This window comes from Ochotona princeps, chromosome 24, assembly GCF_030435755.1.
Source record: "Ochotona princeps isolate mOchPri1 chromosome 24, mOchPri1.hap1, whole genome shotgun sequence".
NCBI lineage: Eukaryota > Metazoa > Chordata > Mammalia > Lagomorpha > Ochotonidae > Ochotona > Ochotona princeps.
In genome coordinates, this window is record NC_080855.1 from 14,241,425 (window position 1) to 14,266,372 (window position 24,948).

Consider the following 24,948-nt stretch of genomic DNA (forward strand, 5'->3'; position numbering starts at 1 on the left):
CCTGTGGGTTTCAGCTAGACCATGCCCTGTGGATGGAGAGAGCCATCCATATAGAGGAACATGTAGCAGGCTGGGGTCAGTGACCTGGACAGACTGGGTCCCTGCCTTCTCCAGGCTCTGGCTTGTATGGTCTGCCCCCACCTTGCTCTGAAGTTGCAGGTGGGGCAAGAGCCCAGTTGAGGGACCTTCAAAACTTTGCTAAGCATCTGGGGACACTGGGAAGACCCGTGCCAATATCTAAGATCTTGTCACGTACAGAAGGTACCATGGCACTGTGAGGAGATCCAGGCAGGGAACCCCAACTCCGGCCCCTGCTCCAGCTCTGATGTGCCCAACATAACAAGCTTCCTGTGACCATGGGCAGGACACCATGGAGCCACTCTTGTCCTTTTGAGGGTCCTTCCCCAGATCTAATAGTTGGAAAACTGGTATTTAGAGAGGGTACACTATGTGTCTAAGGTCTCACAGCCAGGATTCAAACTCAAATTCCTGTCCCCACCACCTGGAGCACAAGAATCAGGCTCCTTCCTTACTGGGGGACTGTAGCAGGTGATAATGCTTTACCTCAGCATGAGGTGACCACATGAGGCTTGTTTTGCAGGTGGTGGATCGTGTGCCACCATGGAGTTGGGGTCTCTGGAAGGGAGGTACCTGGAACTTCTCAACAGTGACGCTGATCCCTTGCACCTGTACCACTTCTACGACCAGATCGGCCTGACTGCAGAAGAAGAGACTGAGCTTTGCTCAGGTGGGCTGTTCCCCTCTGTCACGTTTCAGGGTTCCTCCCCAGCTCTGCTAACCGTACAGCCAGTCTGCAGCCAGGGGAAGCACAGGTCTCCAAGTGATGGTCAGCACCATGGACAGCTCTCCCACATCCCTGCCAGTCAGCCTGCCTTTCCCACCTTCCTCACAATCCCTCTCCTATCTCTCCTGCTTCATCCAAAGTGTTTTTTCTTCCAGAACCCTACACAGACACCATCAACTGTGACCAGTTCAGCAGGTTGCTGTGTGACATTGAAGGTGACGAAGAGACCAGGGAGGCTTATGCCAACATCGGTGAGTGAAGAAAGGACTACCTGGGGAAAAATTCTTGGCTCTCCCTGTTACTCTCAGCCACAGCAGATCCCTCTCAGAAGTCACAGTGGCGGGGAGGGGGATGCAGAACAGGGCCTGGAGAACAGAACCTTCAGGGACGCAGCGGACGAAGAGCAGACAGGGAAATGGGAGGGGCAAACACAATTCCTTCGCGCCCCCACCTCTGTTTCTGTACCTACCTCTGCATCTTGCTCTTCTCTCTTTCCTCCTCATAAAGCCTAAATAGCATGCACCCCACCTCCATTCTCTCCTCACCCCAGCTCTAAGCCACACTACTCTTACATGTGTAAGATATGTCACTTATTGGGCACATTCATTACTGTCCATGCATGAAGTAGGGCATTGAACAGCTAGGTCATTGGTACCAGGGGGACCTCCAATTCAGAGATAAGGAAATTGAAGTTCAAGAGACGCAGCTGGCTGTCCACAGCAAACTCCAGATAGTGCTGGGCAGTAGGAGGGTCTGAACTTGTAACCAGTTCTTTTCAGGGTTTCCTGAATTTAGCACAGGAACGTGCCTGGGGTTGGGGGATATGCAGCAATTGAGATTGAGAAGCCTTCAGACACTAATGGCTTTCAGACAGGGGCAGAACTGTCAGGGGAGAAGCACAAGTGTTGTTGCTGTGGCTGCTAGTGTTTCTTTTTTATCTCCCTTTTTGAGGGTTTCTAGGGTAGAGGATGCCTCCCCACCCGAATCACGACTGTTTCCTAAGAGCCTTTGTGGAATTAGAAGGAGGTGCCCCTTTTGGTAGAGAATACAACTCCAAACCCAAAAACGGCAGCCTGGCTGGTAGAATACAGTGCATCTCACCATCTGCCCTCTTGACTGGGCACCTCTGTGTAAGGAACAACCTGCACACTGTCCTTCCTAACCCCTCTCCTGGTAACCCAGGGACCACATCAGTCAGGAGGACCATAGTTGGCATGAATGTGACCAGTTTGTCCTGAGGGCACAGTTAATCCAACGTCACCTAAAGGCGGAGAATAGGGAGGAGTGGTGACTCTGATTCCAAAATGACAGGCCTCTAGAGTCTGCCTGCTTCCTTCCAAGCTTTAGATCTGTCTGGGGACAGCAGAGGTGCTGAGGCAGGGCTGTAAAGATCCAGTCATCCCTGAGGAGCTGAGGAGCAGGGCGCTGCACTGTTTGGGGCTCTCCTCAGGAGGAGGAAGCTGTCCTGAACAGCTAATGGCTGTGGCTCTTCCCCTGGTCCTCGAAGGCTAGGCTTTCTGGGTGAGCAGTCATTGAAGGAATCCCCAGCTGTTATCATGGCTTCAGTATGGATGACCACTTCACGACAGCCTCATAGGAATGCCTGTGAAGGTGAAGTCAACTACCATGGTAAAATAGTTCAAAAGGGAGTTTCAGGAGGTGTTGCATACACCCCACCAACCTCGTCATTAACCTTGTTTTTGCCGTCGTTTTATTCCTCAGCTCAGATGGTATCCATAGCTGCCTGTTACCCATAAAACTGAACTGATGGCCAGTTGTTTAGGCTGGTGATGATGACTCTGCTTCAGGTGCCTGCATCTTGTCTGGCAGTGTCCGGGTTCACGTCTCAGCTCCCAATTCCACCGTCCTGCTAACGTACAGCCTGGGGCCAGAAGGGGGTGGCTCACGCAGAGGAAGCCTAGATTGAGTTCCCAGCCTCTCTTTAACATGGCCCAGCCCCAGCCCCAGCTTTTGCAGGCTTCTGAGGAGTGAGCCAGTGAATTTGAACAATTTCTCTCTCTGTCTCACCCCCTACCCCTTGCCTGTCTCCTTCCCTGCCTCCCTCCCTCCCAAATAAAACTTTTTAAAAATCCAAGTCCTAATTTCTCCCAACTTGAAACTTCCACCATGGTCATCCATCTCTTGGAATTTCCCAGACATACTTGTTTGCTCTTCTTCTCTGTCTCCATTACCCAGAGAACCCTCCACCATCCTCTCACACTCTGCCCCATCTTTCAAGGCCTGACCCCAGGATCTCTTCCTCTGGGAAGTCGTCCCTGATTGCCCTACCCATTATACACTCTTGTCTCTGATGCCCTGCCATAGCTGTTTTCCCATTGGCTCCAAACTGTGAGCCACCTGGTATCAGTAACCATGTATTGGATGCCTTTTGCATATGTTTACAAAAATGAGGAAATGGGAACCCAGAGAGGTTAAGTAGCGGCCCAAGGTTGCACAGCTGGTGGTGTTGGTGGAGAGCAGAGATGGAATTTGAATTCAAGCCCTGTGCCAACCTACTTCACAGCAGTAGGCAGGTTTCCATGGATATTCACTTTACCTGTTCAGCTGGATTCAGAGCTCTGATAGGGTCAACGGTCATTCACTCAGTTGATCATGTGTGCCCTCAGCAATCATTTATGGAGCCCTTCCTGTGTGCCAGGCTGCATGCCTACCCCAAGCCTGGCACACAGCAGGCTTCAGAGTGACATCGTTGACTGACTGCTTTTCCTTGTCTGGGCAGCGGAACTCGACCAGTATGTGTTCCAGGACTCCCAGCTGGAGGGCCTAAGCAAAGATATTTTCAGTAAGTTGGGGTGGAAGTGGGGGCATTCTTGGCTCAGCCTGCATTTGCTTCCTTATTCCTTGGGAGGGTGCCATTACATCTGATGACCATCCTGGCTGGCTGGTCAGCCCCCTCTCCCCATTGTAGGGAGGACAGGCAAGGCTGGCCTAGGACCTCCATTGATTCTGACTGTTGGTGTCTGTTTTTTCTCCAAAGTAGAGCATATAGGATCAGATGACGTGATTGGTGAGAACGCAGAGGTGCCAGTGGAAGCGGTGCAGGAGAGTCAGAAGAGACGTGAGTGAGCCCCTGCCAAGCCATTGCTGTACCCATAGCCCTTCTTCTGTTGACTTGTCTGCCTCACCTGGGGGTTTGGGATCCCCACCTCTCTTGGTGGTAACCCAGCAGGAAAGAGGTGGCCTGGGTACAGAACTGCTCTCCTGGCAAGCCCGTGCCCCTGGCTGCTTTGGCTGTCATTCCCAGGACCTTGGATTTGGGCTCTTCCTCAGTGGCTGTGCTATAGACTCCAGCATCAGCAGGAAGAGAGCTGGGATCCTGGGTCTTCTCTTTATGACCTGTATGACCTTTGCTGATACTTGTATCCATCAGAGTCTCCAACCCTCTCTCCCTCCTCATGTGACAGCCAAGGGGACCCTTTTAGAGCACACAGATCACTTTGCTCCCCTGTTAACTTTGCAGTTAGTGTCTTGTATGAAAGGCGCACAAGGCCTCAAGAGCTGGCCCTTCCCCCAGTCCAGACTCACCAAGAGCCACTGGATACAGCCACTGTGGCTTCCTTCTATACTTACAGCCCATGTACACTTTGTAGGCCAAGGGCCTTTGCATGTGTTCGTCTCTCTACCAGTTCTTCCTTCAAATCCTTAAGGTGTTGGCTGGAGTGTCACTCCTCCTCGAAGCCTCTCCTGCCCACTCTTTCCACACAGGTTTTCTTGCTTATTCTTATCTTATTTGTTTCATTATGTAGACCTTAGCACTTGTTGCAGTCTGCACTAGTTATACTGTGAGGAAAGGGACCTGTCTTTCTTGCTCATCACTACATCCTTGAAATGTAGCACAGTCCCTGGTGTGCCGTTGCATCTCAGTAAAGATCTGTTGAACGAAAGTAGCAGTAAAGTGGGCACAACAGTTAATTGAGTACTTCCTAAGTAAGTGCTGGTTCACGTATAAGCTCTGTATCCATTATTTTTTTATTTTTTTTTAAAAATTATTTATTTAAAAGGCAATGACAGAAAGAGAGAGGGGGATGGAGGGAGGGAGGGAGGGAGAGAAAGAGAGCGAGCGAGCTCTTCATCTGCTGAGCTGCTCTCCTAAGCCAAGAACCTGGAATCCTTCTGGATCTCCCTGTATGAGTGACAGGGGACCAAGTACATGGGCCATCTTCTGTTGCTTTCCCAGAGTGCTGGATCATAAGTGGAGCAGAAGGGAGTCTGGTATGGGATTCCGGAGTAGCAGGTGGTAGCTTAACTCATTGTGCCATGATGTCAGCTCAGGCCAAAGAGTTAGGGGCTGGGAGGTTTGGAGGTAGGGCACGCCACATCGTGACCTCAGAGGCAAGGCCATGTGGCCTGCCAGTCAGTGCAACCTCATGGCTTAGGCAGCTGACCATGCTGTTCTTTCTGCAGCCTTCCCAGAGGAGTGTCCAGTGGACCTGAAGCAGCGGAGGCTAGGTAAGCCAGGCCTGGGGATCCAGGGGGCACTAGAGGCAGAGAAGCTGCAGTCTCCAGTGCCCATGTAAACTGGCATTGAATGAGGGTCAGAGAGGTGAAGTCTCGTGCCCAAGCCCACACATCTGGTGAGAGGGGGGACTCAAACCAGGACCTTGGGTATCCAGCCTAGGTCTGCAGTGTAAGGACTGCTGGGAGATGCACCCTCTGCTCCAAAGCCCCTCCCCAACAGCCCCTCCTGCTTCCCCTGAGTGAGCGCTGAGACCTGCACTGTCATTCTGCTGCCCCTTCAGGCCACACTTGTTCCAGTGTGCTGAGCCCCCTAGGGTCAGTGGGTCACCCAGGGCCCTCGCTGACTGGTCACCTCCTCTCACGTGGAAGGCTGACTGAGGAATGGAGCAGTCGAAAGCCCTGCTCTCAGAAAGGCTCAGTCTAGTGGTGGGCACAGGCCCTCTGTGCACGAAGACCCCTGGAGGGTGACGTGGTCCCTGACCTCAGAGAGTTCCAAGTCTGACGGGGGAGACAGGAGCTCTGATCTCCAGGACCGGCATGCTGATGAGAGAGGCACGCCCCTCCCATCTAAAATCTCCTGTTGGAGGGGTGGCATTGACCCCTTGCTTCCAATCTTGGAGGGGACAGGTGCATGGTATAGCCCTGCCATTCTCTGGATAAAGTTCGAATACTCAGAGCCTCCAAGAGACCCCTGAGGAACTATGGCTGCTTGAAGAAGGTAGGAGGGATGGAGACTAGCAGCCTTTTATAGCTCCTGTTCTGCCCACATGCTCCCCCCATCCTGTGGGGCCCTGCTCAGGAAGCCCTCAGGCCCTGTGTGTCAAGCTTAGGGTTGGGGCAGGGGGCTCAGCTCTGCCACCAGGGTTTCCTTCAGCTACCAGGAGAGGATCCCTGCCCCACCCCAGGAGAGCCCCTCCAGGCTCCCAAATGATGTTACCCAACCTCTTCCATTGCCCCCTTCACAGCTGAGCCTCCCACGGTGCCCGGGTTGACAGGCAGTTTCCTGGTGGGACCCATAATGGATGCCTCAGCCCAGCACTGTCTACCGCCACCTGCCCCGCTCAACCAGGAGACCGCATCCAGCCACGCCTACCGGGAGGAACCCATCCAGATACCTGGTACTCAGGATGGCGAGGGTGGGCTTCCTCTGCTGGGAGGTCACTGGGGACTAGGCAGGCAACAGGAATGCCCCTATGCATGTCACACCCCCAGTGTCCCAGCCACTGTCATCCTCATGTGGAGAACAGACCAAGGAATGACAGGCTCCTAGTCTGATGGAGCAAGCAAAGGCCCTGCCCTCAGAAAGGCCCAGTCCGATGGCAGAGACAGCCCTTGTGTTCCACAAAGGCCTCAGGGTGAAGTGGTCCTGTCCTCAGAAAGGCCCAGTCCGATGGCAGAGACAGCCCTTGTGTTCCACGAAGGCCTCAGGGTGAAGTGGTCCTGTCCTCAGAAAGGCCCAGTCTGATGGCAGACAGCCCCTGTGTTCCACGAAGGCCTCAGGGTGAAGTGGTCCTGTCCTCAGGGAGTTCCCATTCTGATGGAGGAGATGGGGTGCTTGGTATATCTGGAGGGACCCCATCCAGGTGTCAGCTCTGTGCCAGCCACGCTGCTAGATGTGAGAGACAGCAGCAGCTGCTGCTCTAGGGGAAGCTGGAGTGCTACAGGGGACTCAGACATGAACTGAACGATCACCAAGCAGAACCACAAAGGTGAGTGTCAGGGAAGCTCCTCCCTCACTGTGTTTGTTTCTTGCAGCATCCCCTTCCTTGAGCTGCACAAACCTCGCTGCTGGACCCATCCAGTTCATCCCCACTCTCTCCACTCCACCCCAGTGGCTCTGGCAAATCCCAGGAGCTGGGGCTGGCATCTCCAGTATATTCATCTATCATGGTGAGTGTGCAAGGCTTTTTCCCCAGGCCAACACCCCGCACCACCACCTGGCTGCTGCCTGAGCCCCTTCTCTCCAGTTGTAGGTATTCAGCAGTTGGAACCTAGCACTTTCTCATAATCTCTCTAGCACACCTTTCCTTGTAACCATCTTTCAAAAATCAGAGCAGGCAGGCTTTGTGTGCTGGTCTGGGTACATGACCTAGAGTGCCTGAATGACCTTCCATGTTTTCCTTCCTTTTCTTTTTTTTTTTTTTTTTTTTTTTAAAGATTTTATTCATTTTATTACAGCCAGATATACACAGAGGAGGAGAGACAGAGAGGAAGATCTTCCATCCGATGTTTCACTCCCCAAGTGAGCTGCAACGGGCCGATGCGCGCCGATCCGAAGCCGGGAACCTGGAACCTCTTCCGGGTCTCCCACGCGGGTGCAGGGTCGCAATACATTGGGCCGTCCTCGACTGCTGCTTTCCCAGGCCACAAGCAGGGAGCTGGATGGGAAGTGGAGCTGCCGGGATTAGAACCGGCGCCCATATGGGATCCCGGGGCTTTCAAGGCGAGGACTTTAGCCGCTAGGCCGCGCCGCCAGGCCCTTTCCTTCCTTTTCTTAAAAAACTGTGTTAATGTTTTCAAATTGCAACATCACCACATGCATCCACAAGCCAAAGAGAGTCACTTGTAAGAGTCACCCAAGTGCCTTCCTCTTGAGTTGAGCACTGTGAACAGACTGGCATGCATCCTTGCACAGCTTTCACAGAACTGTGTTGTTTCCTGAAGTTAAGCAGTGACCCACCACACTGAGGGGTTGTGGTTTTCCTAGGGAAGGCATGTCTGGGCTCTCAAGAGGGTCTTTGCAGTCAGGCACAAAGTGTCCTGGGGTGGTTGTGTGACACAGCAGGTTAAACTGCTTATGGCACCCATATGCCATGTCAGAATGGCTGCTCCAGTCCCAGTTTGCTGCTCCTGACCCAGTGTTCTAATGGTCCTGCAAAGGCAGCAGAAGATGGGCCAAGTGGAGCATTTGGGAGAGATGAAAGATTCTTCTCTCTCTGTCTTTCCCTTCCTCTCTCCTCCACCCTTGCCTTTCAAATCAATCAATCAGTCTTTAAAAAGAGCCCCTTTGCTGGGGCATGCCAGTGTCTGTCTAACACACTGGAGCCCACAGGCAAGGGAGTGGTTTCCAGTGTCCAGGGCCATGGGCCCTGGCCCCACAGTGGGAAGAGGGCCAGGTTGGAGCCAGGCCTGGGCTCCCAAGGAGCTGGATCCCTGTCACAGCCGAGGAGGCCGAGGCTCTGGCAGGTGGACACCCTCAGCGTGCTGCTGAAACTTCTTCCTTTGCAAGTCCCCCTCCCCTCTTTGCAGACTGGTCAGGCTCCTGAGCCTAGTTTGGGTGCTAGTGGATCTGAGCGAGGCCCTGGATGGGTGTGTGCTTATTCTTAATCCTCTCTCCACCCCTAACAAAGGCAAGCTGCCCCAGGCCAGCCAAGCACCGCCTCCCAGCAGCCCCGCTGTCCACAGCCTCCCGAAGTCCCCAGACCGACCTGGCTCCACCAGCCCCTTCGCTCCATCTTCGGCGGACCTACCCAGCATGCCTGAGCCAGCCCTGACCTCCCGTGCAGACGTAATAGGTAACAAGCCACAGGGTCAGTGAGGGTTGCTGGGAGCCAGAGCCAGGCCCAGGGCCAGCGCTCCCTGGTGATCATGTTTGTGAGTAAAACCAGGCCAGGGTCTGCAGGAAGTGGAGGGAAGAGGACAGCTGTAGAATCAATGTCCCACCCACCCAGGGCTACCAGCCTTCGGCGGCTGGTTACGTGGCAGGGCAACAGGCCCAGCCTGCTCAGAGCTTCTGAAGCTGGAAGTCCCAGTTTGCACTGGATGCCATGGTTTCTTGAGCACAGCTGAATTGTTTAAGTATAGCTTACCAAAGAACTGCACCTTTGAGCAGCTTCCTATAAGCTCTTGTCCCTGGAGCCGTAGCCCATGTGTGCTCTGCCTGCAGGATGCACTGAGGCCTGGAGGGAAGGAGGGAGGCCCTGGGGCACTCCCACCCAACTCTAACACTGCTCCTCCATCTCCAGAGGACAGTGTGCACCCGACCGAATCCCAGGAACCTCGGGAGGTCTCCAGCAAGCTTCCAAAGTGGCCTGGTCAGTGGCAGGTGACAGGTCTTCTGTCTTAGGTGAAGGGGCTTCACTTGCTCTTTCTCTCGCTGTTCAGCCCCTGTGGTATTCGCTTCATGTGTTCACTCATGTACTTTCTTGGTTATGTCCACACCGGGGGCTGCTGTCTTGTATGGGAAGCTGAGAATGACAGAGCAGAGGGTGGAGACAGAGAAGGTGGAGGAAGGAGTCAGATGATGGGCTGGGAATGGTGGAAGGTGGGAATAAGAGAACGGCTAAATGACTGACTACTCCCAGGTGTCTGTCCACGCACGTTCGTGATATTAAGTCAGTAGTGTCTCCAATAGCCCCAACCTTACTCCCATTGAACAAAAGAGGATACGGAGGTTTGGTGGGGTATGCAATGCACTCAGTTTCACGTGGGCACGTAGCAGAGCCAGGATTTGAACCCAGACACACACACACACACACACACACACACACACTCACACACACACACTTCTCAGAAGGTCAGTGAGTGTGAGAGTAAGATGAGTTGCACAAGGCGGGGATAAATAAGATGCTGCATGAGTGTGCTAATGAGTGAGTGGGCTCTGGGCTAATGGAGGGAGGCAGTGGCCTGGGGGTTGGTGAATGAGGAGGCTGGAGACAGTGGCCTGTCCTGCCGTATGCCTCCTCTGTCCTCACAGCCTCCTTGCCTTTTTCAGAGCCGGTGAGGCAGCTCTGGCACTCACTGCAGGACAAGTTCCAGGATGAGCCTGCAGGCCCAGATGGCATCCAGATGGAGGTGGCTCTGGTGAGGGCACAGCTGGAGAGGAGTGGCACCAAGAGCCAGGACAGGGAACTGGCCACGCTGGACTGGGCTGAGAGGCAGCTGGCCCACGGGGGTCCGGCTGAGGTGCTTCTGGCTGCTGGCAAACACAGACGGCCACGAGAAACACGCATCATCGCCGTGCTGGGGAGGGCCGGACAGGGGAAGAGCCACTGGGCCCGGGCCGTGGGTCGGGCCTGGGCCCGCAGCCAGCTCCCACAGTTCGATTTTGTCTTCCATATCCCCTGCCACTGCTTGGACCGCCCCGGGGACGCCTACCGCCTGCGTGACCTGCTTTTGTCTCCACAGTCGTCATCGCTGGCAGTGGATGACGAGGTCTTTAGCCATGTACTGAAGAGGCCCGAGCGTGTTCTGCTCATTCTGGATGCCTTCGAGGAGCTTGAAGCCCAGGAGGGCTTTCTGCCCAGCGTGGGTGGCCCCGGGGCCTCAGAGCCCTGCTCCCTCCGGGGGCTGCTGGCTGGTCTCTTGCAGCGCAAGCTGCTACCAGGCTGCACCCTGCTCCTCATGGCCCGGCTGTGGGGCCGCTTGGGCCAGAGCCTGAGCAAGGCCGACGCCCTGTTTGAGCTGGCTGGTTTCTCAGCTGAGCAGGCCCAGGCCTACGTGGCATGCTACTTTGAGCGTTCCGGAGCCCCTGAGCAGCGAGAGCAAGCCCTGACGCTCCTGCGGGACCGGCCGTTCCTGCTCAGTCACTGCCACAGCCCAACCCTGTGCCGGGTGGCCTGCCAGCTGGCGCAGGCCTCTCTCGAGCGGGGAGACAGGGACCCGCTGCCCTCCACACTCACGGGACTCTATGTGGAGCTGCTGGGCCCTGCCATCAGGGCTGGCCCCCCGGGCGCCCTGCTGGGACTGGCCAGGCTGGCCTGGGAATCGGGCAGAAGGCACCAGAGAACACTGCGAAAGGGCCACTTCCCATCAGAGGAGCTCAGGACGTGGGCCGTGGCCAGGGGCTTGGTGCAGCCAGGCCCAGGTGCCACGGAAGCTGAACTGGCCTTCCCCAGCTTCCTCCTGCAGTGCTTTCTGGGTGCCATATGGCTAGCGCTGAGCTGCGAGGTCAAGGACAAGGAGCTGCCACAATACTTGGCGCTGACCCCGAGGAAGAAGAGGCCCTATGACAACTGGTTGGAGGGTGTGCCGCGCTTCCTCACTGGGCTCCTCTTCCAGCCTCGTGCCCGCTGCCTGGCTGCCCTCATGGGTTCTGAGGTGGCCGCCGTGGTGGACCGGAAGCAGAAGGTGCTCACAAGATACCTGAAGAGGCTGCAGCCAGGGACACTGAGGGCGCGGCGGCTGCTGGAGCTGCTGCACTGTGCCCACGAGGCCGAGGAGGCTGGCATCTGGCAGCATGTGGTGCGGGAGCTCCCCGCCCGCCTCTCCTTCCTGGGCACCCGGCTCACACCCCCTGACGTGCATGTGCTGGCCAGGGCTTTGGAGGCAGCTGGCCGAGACTTTTCCCTGGACCTCCGCAGCACTGGCATTGATCCCTCCGGGCTGGCCAGCCTTGTGGGACTCACCCATGTCGGCAGTTTCAGGTAGGAGCCAAGGGCGGGAAGGGGCTCTGGTGTGCTGGCCTGGCTGTGGATCCACCCTGTGGCTCTCATTGAAGTTGGACAGAATGGAGTCCCCCTTGTTTGAGATGAGAACAGAGGCTCCGAGAAGGGCAGGTGCTTGTCCCAGGCCATGCAGCTGGCAAGGGGAAGTGTCTCCTAACCAGTGTCTGAAGGCTGCTGCGTGCCAGGCCCCAGCCCTATCTAAGACCCAAGAGAGAGCTGGGTCCCTGTGTGCTTTCTTCTTACCCCCCCCACCCCCCGCAATCGAGCATTCATTTCTCAGGGTGGATGAAGGCCACAGCCTTCCCCTTGCCTCTTCCATTCTCCCGACCTGCATGCCACCTGCTGCTCGGCCAGCAGAGCAGGCTTCCCAGCATCCGGACCTGACCACATCCCACCCCTCTTTACAGTCCCTTGAGGGCTCAGCACCAACTCAGGGTCAAATCTGAACTCCCTCCTTTGGTCTGTCCTTCTGCAATCAGCTGGGGCACTTCAGCTGTGTGGGAGAATCATTCCCACGTTCTGTCTGAATGCATTTTACCCAGGCTCTTAAGGTCCTTACATATTGTGCTCACAGTGTTGTACTGACCTTCCTGGTAGCCAAAGCAAAAAGGAGAACAAAACCAAGAGGGAGAATTGAAGAACAAGAAGAACCAGTAAAGGCTAGAGTGGTCATTGAAGGCTTTCTGGAGGAGGGAGCGGATGAGCTAAGGAGGGAAAGAAGGTCTGATTTGGAGGTCCCTTCCTAGAGTTGCCTCCTTGTTATGGTCTGGACCAGCCACCAGGCCTGGGTCTGAGGCCGTCCCTCCGCAGGTCCAACCTGAGTGACACGGTGGGGCTGTGGGAGTCCCTGCAGCAGCGTGGGGAGACCAAGCTACTCCATGCAGCCGAGGAGAAATTCACCATTGAGCCCTTTCGAGCCAAGTCGCTGAAGGATGTGGAAGACCTGGGCAACCTTGTGCAGACCCAGAGGTGAGGGGCCTGAATCCTGCAAGTGGATGACGTGCAGGCTGGGTGTGGGTCCCTCTGTGCTTGTTGTCCTTGGAGATCCCTGCACTGTCTACCTGGCTGGCAGCTGCCCCGAGCCCTCCTGGCAGGCAGTGCCTAGGCACAGCCCAGCTTCCTGTTCACTGACCATCATACACCCAGGTCCAGCCATAGCCATGCAGAGGCTCTTTCTGTAGGGCACTCCCGAGGTGTTTTCACATCTGGTAACAGGGTGTCTGCTGTTACCAGTTGGGGCCCAGGGCTCTACTGTCCCTGCTGTCTGGATGGCAGGCTGGGTATCGGGCGCAGAGCATATCAATCCACAGCAGCTGTGCCATGGAGCCCCTGGTCCGTGCTATGAGGGCTTCCGTGGAGGGTCTTCTCCATGACACATTGTCCTGAGGCTTCCCCTCTCAGTGCAGAGATGGCTTCTGCCCTGTGGCAGGCTGTCCTCCTGTGGACAGAGGCGGCCCCTGCCCCATAGCAGGTGGTCCTTCCAGGGACAGAGAGGGAGGGGTTCAGTGATGGAAGGCAGGCCCCCTAACATCACCTGTCCCTCTAGGATGAGAAGCGCCTCCGCAGACGAAACCGGAGACCTCCCCGCTGTCCGGGACCTGAAGAAACTGGAGTTTGCGTAAGCAAAGGGCCAGATGGACTCAGGGGGCCCAGCAGAATGGAGGCGGGTGCCCCATCCCTGTCACTCTGTGTCCTGCAGCAGGGGCAGGTACTGGACAGTCTGGGACGCCTACATGCTGCTCAACCTGCTTGTTCCCAGTCACTCAGCAGATGCAAGAGTCCCTGCGTGAATAACCCAGGGACGCTGTTGTCCTTACTGAGTTTGCAGATTAATATGATTGTGATTCATGGCAGGAAGGTCCAGGAGTATGAGAATACCAACTTAAGAAGACTTCCTGGAGGAAGCAGCATCTGCACTGATGCTTAACAAGGGAGTAAGAATGGGCCAGATGAAGAAAGGCCTTCCAGAAATCGTAGCTGCAGGGATAGGAAGAGAGCCCCACATGGACCCTGCTTGCAACTTTCCATGGGAGGGTGTTGCCATGACCACCCTTCGGCCTGCATGTGGGTCAACAACAAGAGCAGCCCTGGCCTACAACATTCTCCATCCCCCAGTATCTGTCCAGCATCCAGGCCTGGCTGTGTAGCAGACTCCTCAAAGGTTTCTGTCATACAAAGACTCCCACCCAAGCCTGGGGCCTCTGCCAGCCCAGAGAATTCCCAGGAGCTTTTGGCACTGCCAGTCCCAGTCAGACCAGGACAGTGGAGCATGCAGAGGTCCTAACCACGAGCATGTCCAGGTCTGTCTGGCCAGAGCACTTTGACCTCTCAGCTCGGCCATTGCTCCATTGTACAGCTGGGGACGCTGAGGCCCAGAGCGAGCACATTGTCAGAGCGAGAAAATTCAAGTGCATCTAGAGGCAAAGAAGAAATCATTAACCAGCTCCAGCGTGTGCGGGCTGTTTTACATATCCTCCCAGCAGTGTCAAGAGCCGCTCTGGGGAGCAGTTTTCTTCCTCATTTACAGAAGAGGAAACCGGGCAGGGTGAGCGGCTCAGCCACAGGCCCCAGGTGTGGCCCACCAGCTCAGGGCTCACCTAGTTATGGTCCCCTGCCCCGCCCGTGGAGAAAGCCAGGCATCTCTCGTTAAGGACAGAAATAAGAGGCCACACTTGAGATGCGAGAGTGGCTGAAAAGAGGAAACGTCTGGACACAGTCCCCGAGGGCCCCTTTTCTCAGCTTAAGTTTATTTTCAGCTTAAAAAGCCCCGAGCTCAGGTCGGAACTGCGCTTTGGGGAGCAGTAGCTACGAGGTAGAAGAGGCTAGAGCCGGGAACCAGCCGGCCGTTCGCCGGAAGCCTCAAGAAGGTTCTGAGGAAGGAAGGAAGGAAGCAAAGAACTATTTGGGGCACCTGTTTTTGGCAGTCCTGGTGCCGGGAACCCGTGGTGCAGACCTAAGGGGCATGGCAGTGAGGCTGCGAGGCTCAGAGCCCTTCCCCCGACCTCCGGCCCTGCTCTGCTGCAGTACCTCCCCGCCCCCTCCGCTCTGGGCACGTGGACCTCCTTGCTGGTTTTAACCTCACCAGACATGGTCTGGCTCTCACCTTGCACTGGCCATGCTGTCTGCCTGGCCCACACACTCACCTCACTCCGGTCTTTACTCAGTAAGGTCCTCCCCCTGCCTTATTTCTTTTTATTTTTTTCCCACGCTGTCTTATTTCAAATGTGTCCATTTTTATTTGAGAGACAGAGTGACAGAAAGAGAGATGTCAATGTTCTAGCTACTGGTTCATTCATCAGATGGCCACAACGACCAGGACTGGCCCAAGCTGAAGCCAGGCGCCTAGAACTCCATGCAGGTCTCCTACATAGATTCAGGAACCCAAGTACCTGGGCCATCTTCCACTGCTTTCCCAGGCACATTAACATGGAACTGGATCCGAAGTGGAGCAGCCGGAACTTCAGCCGGTGCTCATACAGGGTAGTAGAGTAACAACAGGTGTTGGCTTAACTGGCTGTGCCACCACGCCTGTCCCCAGCAAGACTTTTTCCTGAATCCTTGAGTAAATCAAATGAAATTCCCTGCCCTCCTGCTGTGGTCCTGCAGTTTAACCACACCAGGCTCCATCTCACACAGTAGGGCCGGCACCGATCGCTTGGTTTATCCGGGATGTCAGACAAAGCAAGGATTGTTGTCGGCTTTGCTCACAGCTCTCTTCTGGGCTGTCAGGCCGAGCAGGAGGAGCAGTAAATGTTTGACACTGAGTTCTTCAGGCTGTGTACCAGCCTCATGTCAGGGCTGGCCGCTCAGGGGACAGAAACGCCGAAGTCAGGTGCTCTACTCAGGCCTGCAGTGGGAGCCCTGGGGCACCTGTTCCTCCTGGGCCTTTCACGGTGACTGGGGACATTCAGAATGAAGCCAGTGAGAGTGAGTCTCCTAATGTTTCTCAAGGACACGCATCCAAACCAAGATAACCAGCACTGGCATTGTCATTTCATCAGACACTGGCTGTTTGAACATCGAGGAAGGTCGAAGGCTGTTATTCCAAGAATAAATTGCCGTTCTTTATATTGAATATGCTTGGCTATGTTTTAATGATACAGCCCTTTGTTCTTGCATTTCTCATTTCCTAAAGGTCTAAATGTCAAAGCAGGCTGTGTGGCCTTTGGTGGGTTAGGTGATTCTTCTGTGCTCCAGTTTGCCCATCTGTAAAATGCAGAGAGGAAAAACCCTCTGCTCAAAGGTCTGCATCAGATGGCATGGGTCTGGCAGGGCCTGGCATGAGCCTGGCAGAGAGTCGGTGTCCACTAAGATGCAAACTAGTGACCAAGCCATCTGGCCTACCACGGGGGAGGTCTCTGCCTGGCGCTTGGCAACCCCTTCCCCAGACCACTGTGGAAGGAGAGGGAGATTGGCAAAGCAAGAGCTGGCTCTCTGCTCAGACAGGAGCACTGGGAGCCCACAGTCTTGCTGAGCTGTGAGAGCTGCTGCGGGCAGAGGCCTGTGGAGCAGAGGGAGGGAGACAGCCTGGAGAGAAGTCCCCTGGGACTGAGTCGGGGGTGCCATGAATATCTCGGGGTTTAAGCTGTGCTCTTTGCCTCCTAGGTTAGGGCCCACCTCGGGCCCCCAAGCCTTTCCTAAGCTGGTGAGGGTCCTCACAGCCTTTTCCTCGCTTCAGCATCTGGAGTAAGTGTAGACCCCGGCTCTCTTCCCCAGCCCGTCCGTGAGGCAGTGCAGAGAGGAGACCCTGGCTCTGTCTGAACCTTCGTCTCCTCGGGCCCCAGCCCTGGAACTGCAGCAAGACAAGCTTGGGACCTCAGTGGGTGGAGGGGGCTTTCACACTAAGTGGGAGGTGGGGGGCTCCCCGGCAGCAAGACAAGCTTGGGACTTCAGTGGGTGGAGGGGGCTTTCGCGCTTATCCTCCTGCATGGCCTTGGCAGCCCGCCAGAAAAGCTGGGGGCTCAGTCCTGTCTCTCAGTGAGACAGTGATGCTTCCGAGAAGTGAAGGAAGCTGTCTGAGCTCACGGGACTCTTGTAAAGCACAGCTGGGGTTGTGGTCCCTCAGGAGGTAGACCTGGTCCCCCAGCAGCTGCTGGGACTCCTGATCTGTGGCCGCCTGCCCCCAGCAGCTCAGAGGTGGGCCCTGTGCTTGTTTGCACCCAGGCCAGGGCCGCAAGAATCCTGTGCTGGGCCAGGAAGGGTCAGGGGGGTCCCATCTGATTCCCCCCCTGCAGCCTGGATTCTCTGAGCGAGAACAAGATCGGGGACGAGGGTGTGTCACAGCTCGCAGCCACCTTCCCACAGCTGAAGTCCCTGGAGACACTCAAGTAAGTGGGCGGGGCCTGCCCTCTGCTGCCTCTGCCCCAGGTCCAGCTGACTCTGTCATCCACTGGCCCGTCCATTCACTCAGTCAACAACACATTCAACTCTTCCTTCCCTCCCTCAGTCTTCTTGTCATTCATCCATCCTGTCATCTGTGAGGTCAGTCAGCAGCTTCTTCAGGGGCGCCTGTTACGCATGGGTGCAGGTTCTGGAGTCTCAGCTTTAAACAGGACAAGTCCCCTGATGGCGGAGTTCTGCGGCTCCCGGGGGAAGGCACGAGGAGCAGACATACACACCCCTAAGTGTAAAGTATGCAGGCCTGGAAACAACCAGTGCTCAGTGGCAGGAAGTTCCACTCAGGCGTGCGTGAGGGGTAACGGGTTAGGATTTCTCACTAAAACCTACACAACGGTGAAGTTGATTTTAGCTATTCTGGGCTTTCGAGATCGGAGATGGGTGAAACACCCATGAAATCATGTGGCCCCATTTCTCCTCACCGTTTCACCCCCTTTGTCGCAGGGCTAGTGCCTCTCTGTCATTCACACTTCCTCACTCACCACTGTCCCCAAGGTCAGCTGTCAGCCACTGGCCACCCTGGGGCGCCTGTGAGGGAGGGAGTGTCCAGTCTGGACGGATGGGTGGACGGACGGATGGGTGGAAGCTGACGGACGGGGACAGTGCCACACAATCTCAAGGCCTCCCTGTCCCTGTCCCTGCAGCCTGTCACAGAATAACATCACTGATGTGGGCGCCTGCAAGCTGGCCGAGGCCCTGCCCTCACTTGCTGCGTCCCTCCTCAGGCTGAGGTGAGTGAGGATCTGCACAGGCGCTGGGTTGGTTGCCTGGGGGAGGGCAGGGAGCCCCATGTGGCCCCCACAAGGTCACCCTGAACAAAAGGGTCAGCCAAACCCCAGGACAGAAGCTCTGCACAGGTCCCTCACTCATTCCAGAAAATCGGAGCTGGCCCAGTGACCCAAGAAAAGCACCTGACCCTGGTGGCCCCAGTTGGCAGGAAACAGTCTCTTTCCCCAGAGGAGAGGGCTTCCTGGCAGTGAGGACATTGCCACCTTGTGGTTGGCCTGGGCATGGCACCTTGTGCTTTCCTGTCCTTTCCGACCAGCTCCCTGGAGTGACCCCGAAGACTAAGGAGGAGCTGAGCTTGAGGCAGAGATCTTTCCGTTTTCTAGCCTGGGAGGAACTTCCCAGGGACAGGGACAGAGAGAGGTGGATCCCCAGGAAAGACGGCATTTGGGGCATCCTTCCTGGGGTGTCCATACATGGTGGTCCAGCCAGGACCAGTCACCAGGACCACCATGTACATGTGTGTAGGCTGTGTCCTGTAGGACCTACATCCTGTGTGACTGCTGTGTTCAGCCCAAGGTCAGTGTTCTCTCACGTGCACTGTTGCCAGACAGCATCCATACTGGCAACTAGGGATAGATTTGAACAGGCCGCACAGCTGCTTGTGTTGTAAGTAGATAAGCACACATAGGTTAAACATCTTCAAATAACGACTCACAGTGGGAAGGGAGCTCACAAAGCCCAGGACATGTTGGGCTGCCTGCTGGGTGCTGTGCCAGCACCAGCTCACTTATCCTCCCCAGTGGCCCAGTTGTGCCAGTGAGCACAGTGTTCTGCATGGAGTGAAAGAAACTGCCCACAATGGCACAGGCAGAAAGAGACATGGCTAGGATTTGAACTCAGAAGACATTTCCCTTAAGAGTTGTCTCGCTGACAGTCAAGAATGCACTTCCTTTATCCTGCCACTTGCCTAGACTCCCTGTGCTACCATGGAGAGGCTGCCCCAATTATTTGGGCCTCAGTTTATCCCTCTGTAAGATGGGGCACTAATCCTAGCTGAGCGTGGGTACCCCTGGATCTGGACCCCCAGCACTCTCGAGTCCTTCCTCAACCTGTGTTCCTGGCAGCTTGTATAATAATTGCATCTGTGACGTGGGAGCCGGAAGCCTGGCCCAAGTGCTTCCAGACATGGTGTCCCTGCGGGTGATGGAGTGAGTATGCAAGTCTGGGCAGCAGGGGCTGGGCCGAGGAGAGAGCAGGCTGGCGGCTTTCCCACCGCCATCAGGGGGAGGACCGGCCGGGGGCAAGGGGCAGGTGGCCTTGGTCAGGTCCCAGGATGGGTTTCTCCCCCCAGCGTCCAGTACAACAAGTTCACGGCTGCCGGGGCCCAGCAGCTCGCCGCCAGCCTGAGGAAGTGCCCTCACGTGGAGACGCTGGCGTAAGTCCTGGTCCCTGGAGGGAGGGAGGAGGGGTGGAGCGCCTGGAGCTGTGCAGGCCTGGGGCCCAGGGTAGCCCCAGAGCCCAAATCCTGCTATGCACCCCCAGTGCTGGTGCCCCGCCCCCCACTGGCCTGACTCCTCATCTGTGAAATGGGCCTGATCACAATGTCTATCCTACAAGGTTCCGTGAGGTTTAATTAGCCAGGCCGTGCACAGCTCTTGGAACAATGTCTGGCCTGCAGAAGTAAACCCTGTGGCAACACCTACCTCCCACCACTTGGTACCCAGCAATTCACTGATTCCACAGGTGGAGATCATTTTGTATTAAGTCAACATGATGTCTAGCACCCAGTGCTGGTACTTAATACTCTAACCTTTTGTACCCTCAAAGATGGTCAGGGTGGGTATTCTGAGATGAGCATGACAAGGCACAGAGCACTTACGCAGCCTTTCTGGGGTCATGCAGGCAGGCAGCAGCAGAAGGGACAGGGGTCTTTGGGCTTGCCGCTGGCTGCATCAGTGCAAGGGCTTGGGGCTGCCTTCCCTGCCCTCTCCTGGCCACTGAGTGCCCTCCTTGCAGGATGTGGACGCCTACCATCCCTTTTGGTGTCCAGGAACACCTGCAGCAGCTGGACTCACGCATCAGCCTGAGATGATCCCGGCTGTGCCCTGGACAAGGTAACTGGACGGGGGGCACTTGAGAGGGTCCAGACATGGGGTCCCTGGGGTCTGCGGCCGTGTGAAGGCGGAATTCCTAAAGGCAGGCTGGGCAGGAACCTTGGTCTCCACTCTGGCTCAGTAAGAGCATCTATCTATCCGTCAGGCCTTGGCAGCCCAGCCCTGGGTCCTCACTGTGGCCGGGCTTAGAGGTTGGGGAAGGGCAAGGAGGGCGCAGCCATGTGCGTTGGTGTTCGCCTGGCTCAGCCTCTCCCTGTGAGGATGAGCACCCACACATCCACCCATGCTCTCCCCATCCCTCTCCCCCGTCTGTGCTGTGCACCACTTCTGTCATCCTCATCCTGACGTCCTCTCCCTCTTGTGTCCCCTCCCTCCCCAGCTCATTCTCTGAAGACACTGACCACCTGCACCCGGGACTGGGGACTTGTGGACACAGCTCTTCCCATGGGCCTTGGCATCCTGTCCCCTCGTCAGCTGGGAGGAGTTCCCTTGTCTGTTTTCCTGGCAGAACCAGGCTAGGCTCCAAACTCCTTCAGAGCCCAGGTGGATGCCAGCCCTGTTCAACTGTGGCAAGCCTGGCAGATGGCTAGGTGCCTGCTGGCTGCTGTGGGCCGCTCACAACACTGAAGACAGCCGTGGCTGGGTCAGGCCCTCAGCCTGGTGAGAAAGCTCAGCTATGTAATACTGCTAGACTGGACGTCCCAACAAGGCCTGCTTGGCCCTGGGAGACAGCACGGAGTGGTCCTAGCTACTGCTCTACAACCCGGACAGGCTGGGAGACAACAGAGGCTGCCTTCTGTCCCTGGTGCTCACTGTTTGCACGAACTTTGTTAGCCAAGGTCAGATCTGGGTGTGGCCAGACATGCTGGACCTTAACCGGGACGCGGCTGGCAGTACACTAACAGAGGGGAGGGGAGATAGACTGGGCCGCCGTGGCCTCGGGCCTTTATTCCCTGTGTCCTTCTCCACTACATTATGAAGGTCTTGTTCAGTAGATGCAGGGTTTGCATTGTACCATGATTGCCATTTTGGGGTACCTACTCTTCTGATTACCTAATGCAATCAAGTCACCCCAAAATGTAGTGGCTTCCAACAACGCACACACACATACATTGACTCAACCACATGCCTGTTCTTTAGGCTCAGCAGGGTCAGCCTGGCCAAGGGTCACCTGGAAGGTCATTCACTTAAATGTCCGGCCCATGATGCTGACTCTTGGTGGGGGACTTCCATTTGTCTAAGGTGCCTTCCCAGGGGAGCTGGTTACATGGGTCTGGGCTGAAGGGTGATTGCTCAGAGGGTGGGCCCAAGAGACAGGAAGGAGCTAGAAGGGGGCGGGGAGGCCAGAGGAGCAGTCACCTGTCTTTGGAAGCCATGGGCCAGCCCTGTCTGTCCTGACAGTGCCCACACACACACACACGGACACATGCATGCAAGGGCGGAATGCCCCTTTGTGCAGGTCTTTTCTTTGCGACTTCCTTAGACTTGGTGGGAAATGCATTATTTGAGGCTCAGAGAGGCTGGAGCCTCATGAGCTGTGCAGGGGAGCTCCTCCCACCACCCCTGCAGCCCAGCTGTATCCTGGGAGCTGGTTCCCAGCCAAGCTGGAATCCTACTGCAGCTGCCGTCAGCCAGAAGGGACTTGGCAGCTCCACTTCCTACCTGGTAGCTGCCAGCGTGGCTGTTGCTCTTCACTGGGGCATGGCCTGTTGGGTCAGAGGTGCCCACTGAGCCAGCCTGGGTTTGTCCTAGTGGCCTTGGGAGCAGTCCGTTCAGCCCCTGCAAGCCAATCCTGATACCCGTGGATTCAGCCAGGTTCCTAAATTCCGCTCCACTCTCCAACATGTCAAAACTGATGTCAGGGGTCTTGGGGGTCTGGCCTGAGCTGCCTGGTTGGTACTCCTTACAGAGAGGTAGGTGCCCTCTGTCACGGCCCAGCCACAAGGCCGTCAAGGCTGTGACCCGGGTGTCAGCCATCACTTCTCAAGGTATTCCTGCCCTCACACTCGGGAGCCCATTGGGTGTCCATGAGTGTGACTCCAGGGATGAGCACAGAGCCATGCCCTGGCTCAGGCACCTGCTGTGCCCATCAGCCAGGTGGGCATGACTGGACCTTGCTCTTGGAGTGTTTGGAACTGAGAGTATGAGTTCAGAGGCTGTTCACGGTGATGCTTTTTATATAACAAGTTGATGTGCAAGGGATGGCATAATTCTCAATAAACCTTAATGATCGTGGTTGTCACGTGCTCATTGCTGTGCTGAGCTTCTCCTGCTCACGAGGCCCGAAGGTCTGGGGCTCAGCTGTGGACTCCTGAGCTAGACTGTCCAGGTACAAAGCCCAGCTTACAAGTTCCCTCCCTGAGCCTCAGTCTCCCACTTGTATAATGGGCACAGAGTACCTTCCTTCTGGGGTTATATGAAGACTCAGTGAGTACCTTGAGAGAACGAGCCTGGCACACAGCTCAGATGTGCCAGCTGTCCCTGCAGACACCCACACGCTCCAGGTCTTTGCCTGGAACCTTCTTCCCAGCTCGTGACAGTGACGTCTTCTGGTTTCAGGACTGGTTTAAAGGACAGCTCCTCAGGAAGGCCTTCCAGACCTGTTGTGTCCCCCTTCCCCAACCCAACAGCGTCTCTGTCCCATCCTCTCACACTTGCCTGTGTGCCACCTGCCTTGTTCACTGCCGGGCTGTCTGTACCCGGCAAGGTGTGCAGGTGTAGTCAGTAAACATGGAATGAACACTCAGTTCATTCTGCAAATGGGTACTGGGTCCAGAACGGGGAATGCTCAAGCTGCCTGCCTGCCTGCCTGCCATGGGCGGTTGGGCAATCTGTGCACTAGACAAAGGGGTCCACAGGGGCTCCAAGGTGGTTCGTGCTCTGCTTGCCCAGCCATGAGTCCTGGATGTCCACAGGGACACCTGCTTGCCCTTAACATGCAGGCGCCAGCAGAGTTGGGTAAAGCACCGTCCCCTGTCCTGGACACTGCTCTAAAGGAGGTAGGGTGCCAACTCAACTGCCAACTGTGAAAGACCTCTGTGGGCATGGGCACAGAGTGCTGGAATTGCTCCCTAGGCCCTGCCTTTGCCAGGCTACGCTGCCCTCGTGAGCGACCACCTTGGACTCACCTCCCTCCGGGGGCCTTCTTTCAGCATTACATCCCCTTTGCTCAACCACAGGCAGTGCAGCCGTCTTTCCTCTCAGCCTCGTCATCTGAAAAGTGGGGTTAATAACTTGCCACACATGCCAGAGGGCTTTGAGAATCACCAGGTTCTCCACAGACTGGAGACCGCTCTCACTGCTTCCCACCAACCTGTAAGTTGGCCCAATATGGCTCATTCGTTTATTCCTTGCTCCCTGATTCATTCCCTCACCTCGAAGTGAGGTTTACCAAGTCTTAGGCACAGCCATCTTCCTTCTGCTCCCCTGGGACTCAGGCTTGATGGCCAGTGTGGCCATCAGGCCTTGCCTCCCCACCCCACTAGGGCTGCCGCTAGCTGGGAGGAGCTGGCCTGCAACACTCATGCCAGCCCGGCTCAGGTGGACATGGCAAACTGACTGGGCTCTCCTCTTGGGAGGTGCTGACCCTTCTGCCCCTTTGTTGGAAGGTACTATACAAGGGCCCCTTTCTCAAAGCTCAAAGGAAAAAAAAAAGGCAGGGCCCCCAGGGGTGGGAGTTGCATACTGTTTTTTTTAATCAGAAGTCAGCTTCCTAAGTATTGCTTTTACAGGTTGGTTGGAATCAAGTATCCACACCACTCATAGTTTCAAAAATATATTTCTGGCCAGAGGAGCAACATGGTGCATATGTCGGTTCTGCCAACCTGATAAGGGACACGTGACTTGCAATGGGTAAGCAGGGAGCCCACCCCAAGCTGCGACGCCACCCCAGCTCCTGTGCCTCGGGGGGGTCCCTGTCTTAGGCCAAGGCTGGTCAGGCTGTCAGATGGAGCTGGGAGTGGCTCTTGTGTGTGTCCTCCGTTTGAAGGCGAAGTGGAAGCAGGTGCAGGGAGGCAGACACTGGCTGGGTTCCTGTAAACATCCATCGCTGTTGCGCAGTCACAGGCCGAGACTGGGCTGGCCTGGCAGCGTGGCAGGGTGCAAAGTGTTTGCATGCCCGTGGGGCAGGTACCTCCGCCCTGCCACTCAGGCCCAATCTCTCATTCCACCCTTCTGGTTCTGGATGGCACAAAGCTTTCAGAGGGCGCAGGTCTAGGAAAAAGGCAAAAGGAATGTTACCAGTGCGGAGGCACTACCTGCTGCCAGGCTGGCCAGGCTTCCAGGGGCTTGGCGTAAGCAGGGAACTCTCCCAACCCCCCTCAAACCCGGGAACCACTCAGACAACACAGACAGCTATGTCCCCACGTGTCTGCAATGAATGGCAAGGCGGGGCCAGGCTGAAGCCAGGAGCTAGATTCAGGTCTCCTACAGGGGTGCCAGGAACTGGATTACTTCAGCCATCCCTGCAGCCAAGCTGGAGTCAGAAGCCAGGTGCTCTGATGTGGGACATGGAAGGCTGCCCAAACCTGTAAACTCAATTGCCTGATTACTAAGGACTTGGGCTGGAGAACCCAGCACAGCCTCACGTGGGCCGGGGTGCTGCTGCTCCCAGTTCTATTGGATGACCTGAGGCTCAGGGCAAGGAGCAAGCTCTGAGCTTGGGAAGGCCTTGGCAACCCCTCCAGCCCTTCCCGGAAAGTGCTTGACAACCTACAGGAAAGCTCTGGTCTGGCCATAACCAAGCTACTCCTGGCCTTGCTGGCCCCTGCCTCCCGGATGTGGCATTCATCTCTATAGCCCCATCCCTTGTGGGGGTGTCCTCTGGGCCTGCTGTGCTTAGCTTCCGGCCCCAACCACTGAATACCAGTTGTAGCTCATTACCATGGCAGTAAAGAATGCACCCCCAGCAATGTTCCAGTGGCTGCAAAGGGGGCAGCGTCACTTTCTCTGAGAACCACCCATCTTCCCTTTTCACAGGCTGAAACATGGAGGTTCCATGACTGGGAGAGGTGGAGCTAGCCCTGGGCCAGTAAGGAGC

The 24,948-nt window shown here is 56.1% G+C and overlaps 1 protein-coding gene across 6 annotated transcripts in view; it reads left to right on the forward strand.

Annotated features, from left to right (window-relative positions):
* The window catches only part of CIITA (class II major histocompatibility complex transactivator), a 66,064-nt gene extending 43,912 nt beyond the window's left edge, over positions 1-22,152 (forward strand). For 4 of the 6 annotated variants that reach the window (XM_058681122.1, XM_058681118.1, XM_058681120.1 and 1 more), the window contains exons 2-20: positions 602-748; positions 961-1,056; positions 3,546-3,608; positions 3,804-3,884; positions 5,231-5,275; positions 6,250-6,402; positions 7,040-7,174; positions 8,635-8,799; positions 9,250-9,318; positions 9,999-11,649; positions 12,481-12,639; positions 13,217-13,288; positions 16,276-16,356; positions 16,905-16,997; positions 17,712-17,798; positions 18,921-19,004; positions 19,148-19,231; positions 19,813-19,910; positions 20,290-22,152. In XM_058681122.1, the coding sequence (XP_058537105.1) occupies positions 622-748; positions 961-1,056; positions 3,546-3,608; positions 3,804-3,884; positions 5,231-5,275; positions 6,250-6,402; positions 7,040-7,174; positions 8,635-8,799; positions 9,250-9,318; positions 9,999-11,649; positions 12,481-12,639; positions 13,217-13,288; positions 16,276-16,356; positions 16,905-16,997; positions 17,712-17,798; positions 18,921-19,004; positions 19,148-19,231; positions 19,813-19,888 (3,321 nt within the window). In that variant the 5' untranslated portion in view covers positions 602-621 and the 3' untranslated portion in view covers positions 19,889-19,910; positions 20,290-22,152. Of the gene's footprint in view, positions 1-601; positions 749-960; positions 1,057-3,545; positions 3,609-3,803; positions 3,885-5,230; positions 5,276-6,249; positions 6,403-7,039; positions 7,175-8,634; positions 8,800-9,249; positions 9,319-9,998; positions 11,650-12,445; positions 12,640-13,216; positions 13,289-16,275; positions 16,357-16,904; positions 16,998-17,711; positions 17,799-18,920; positions 19,005-19,147; positions 19,232-19,812; positions 19,911-20,289 lie in introns of those variants that run through there. The other 2 variants (XM_058681119.1, XM_058681123.1) reach the window with 2 other exon arrangements.
* The last annotated feature ends 2,796 nt before the right edge of the window (positions 22,153-24,948 follow it).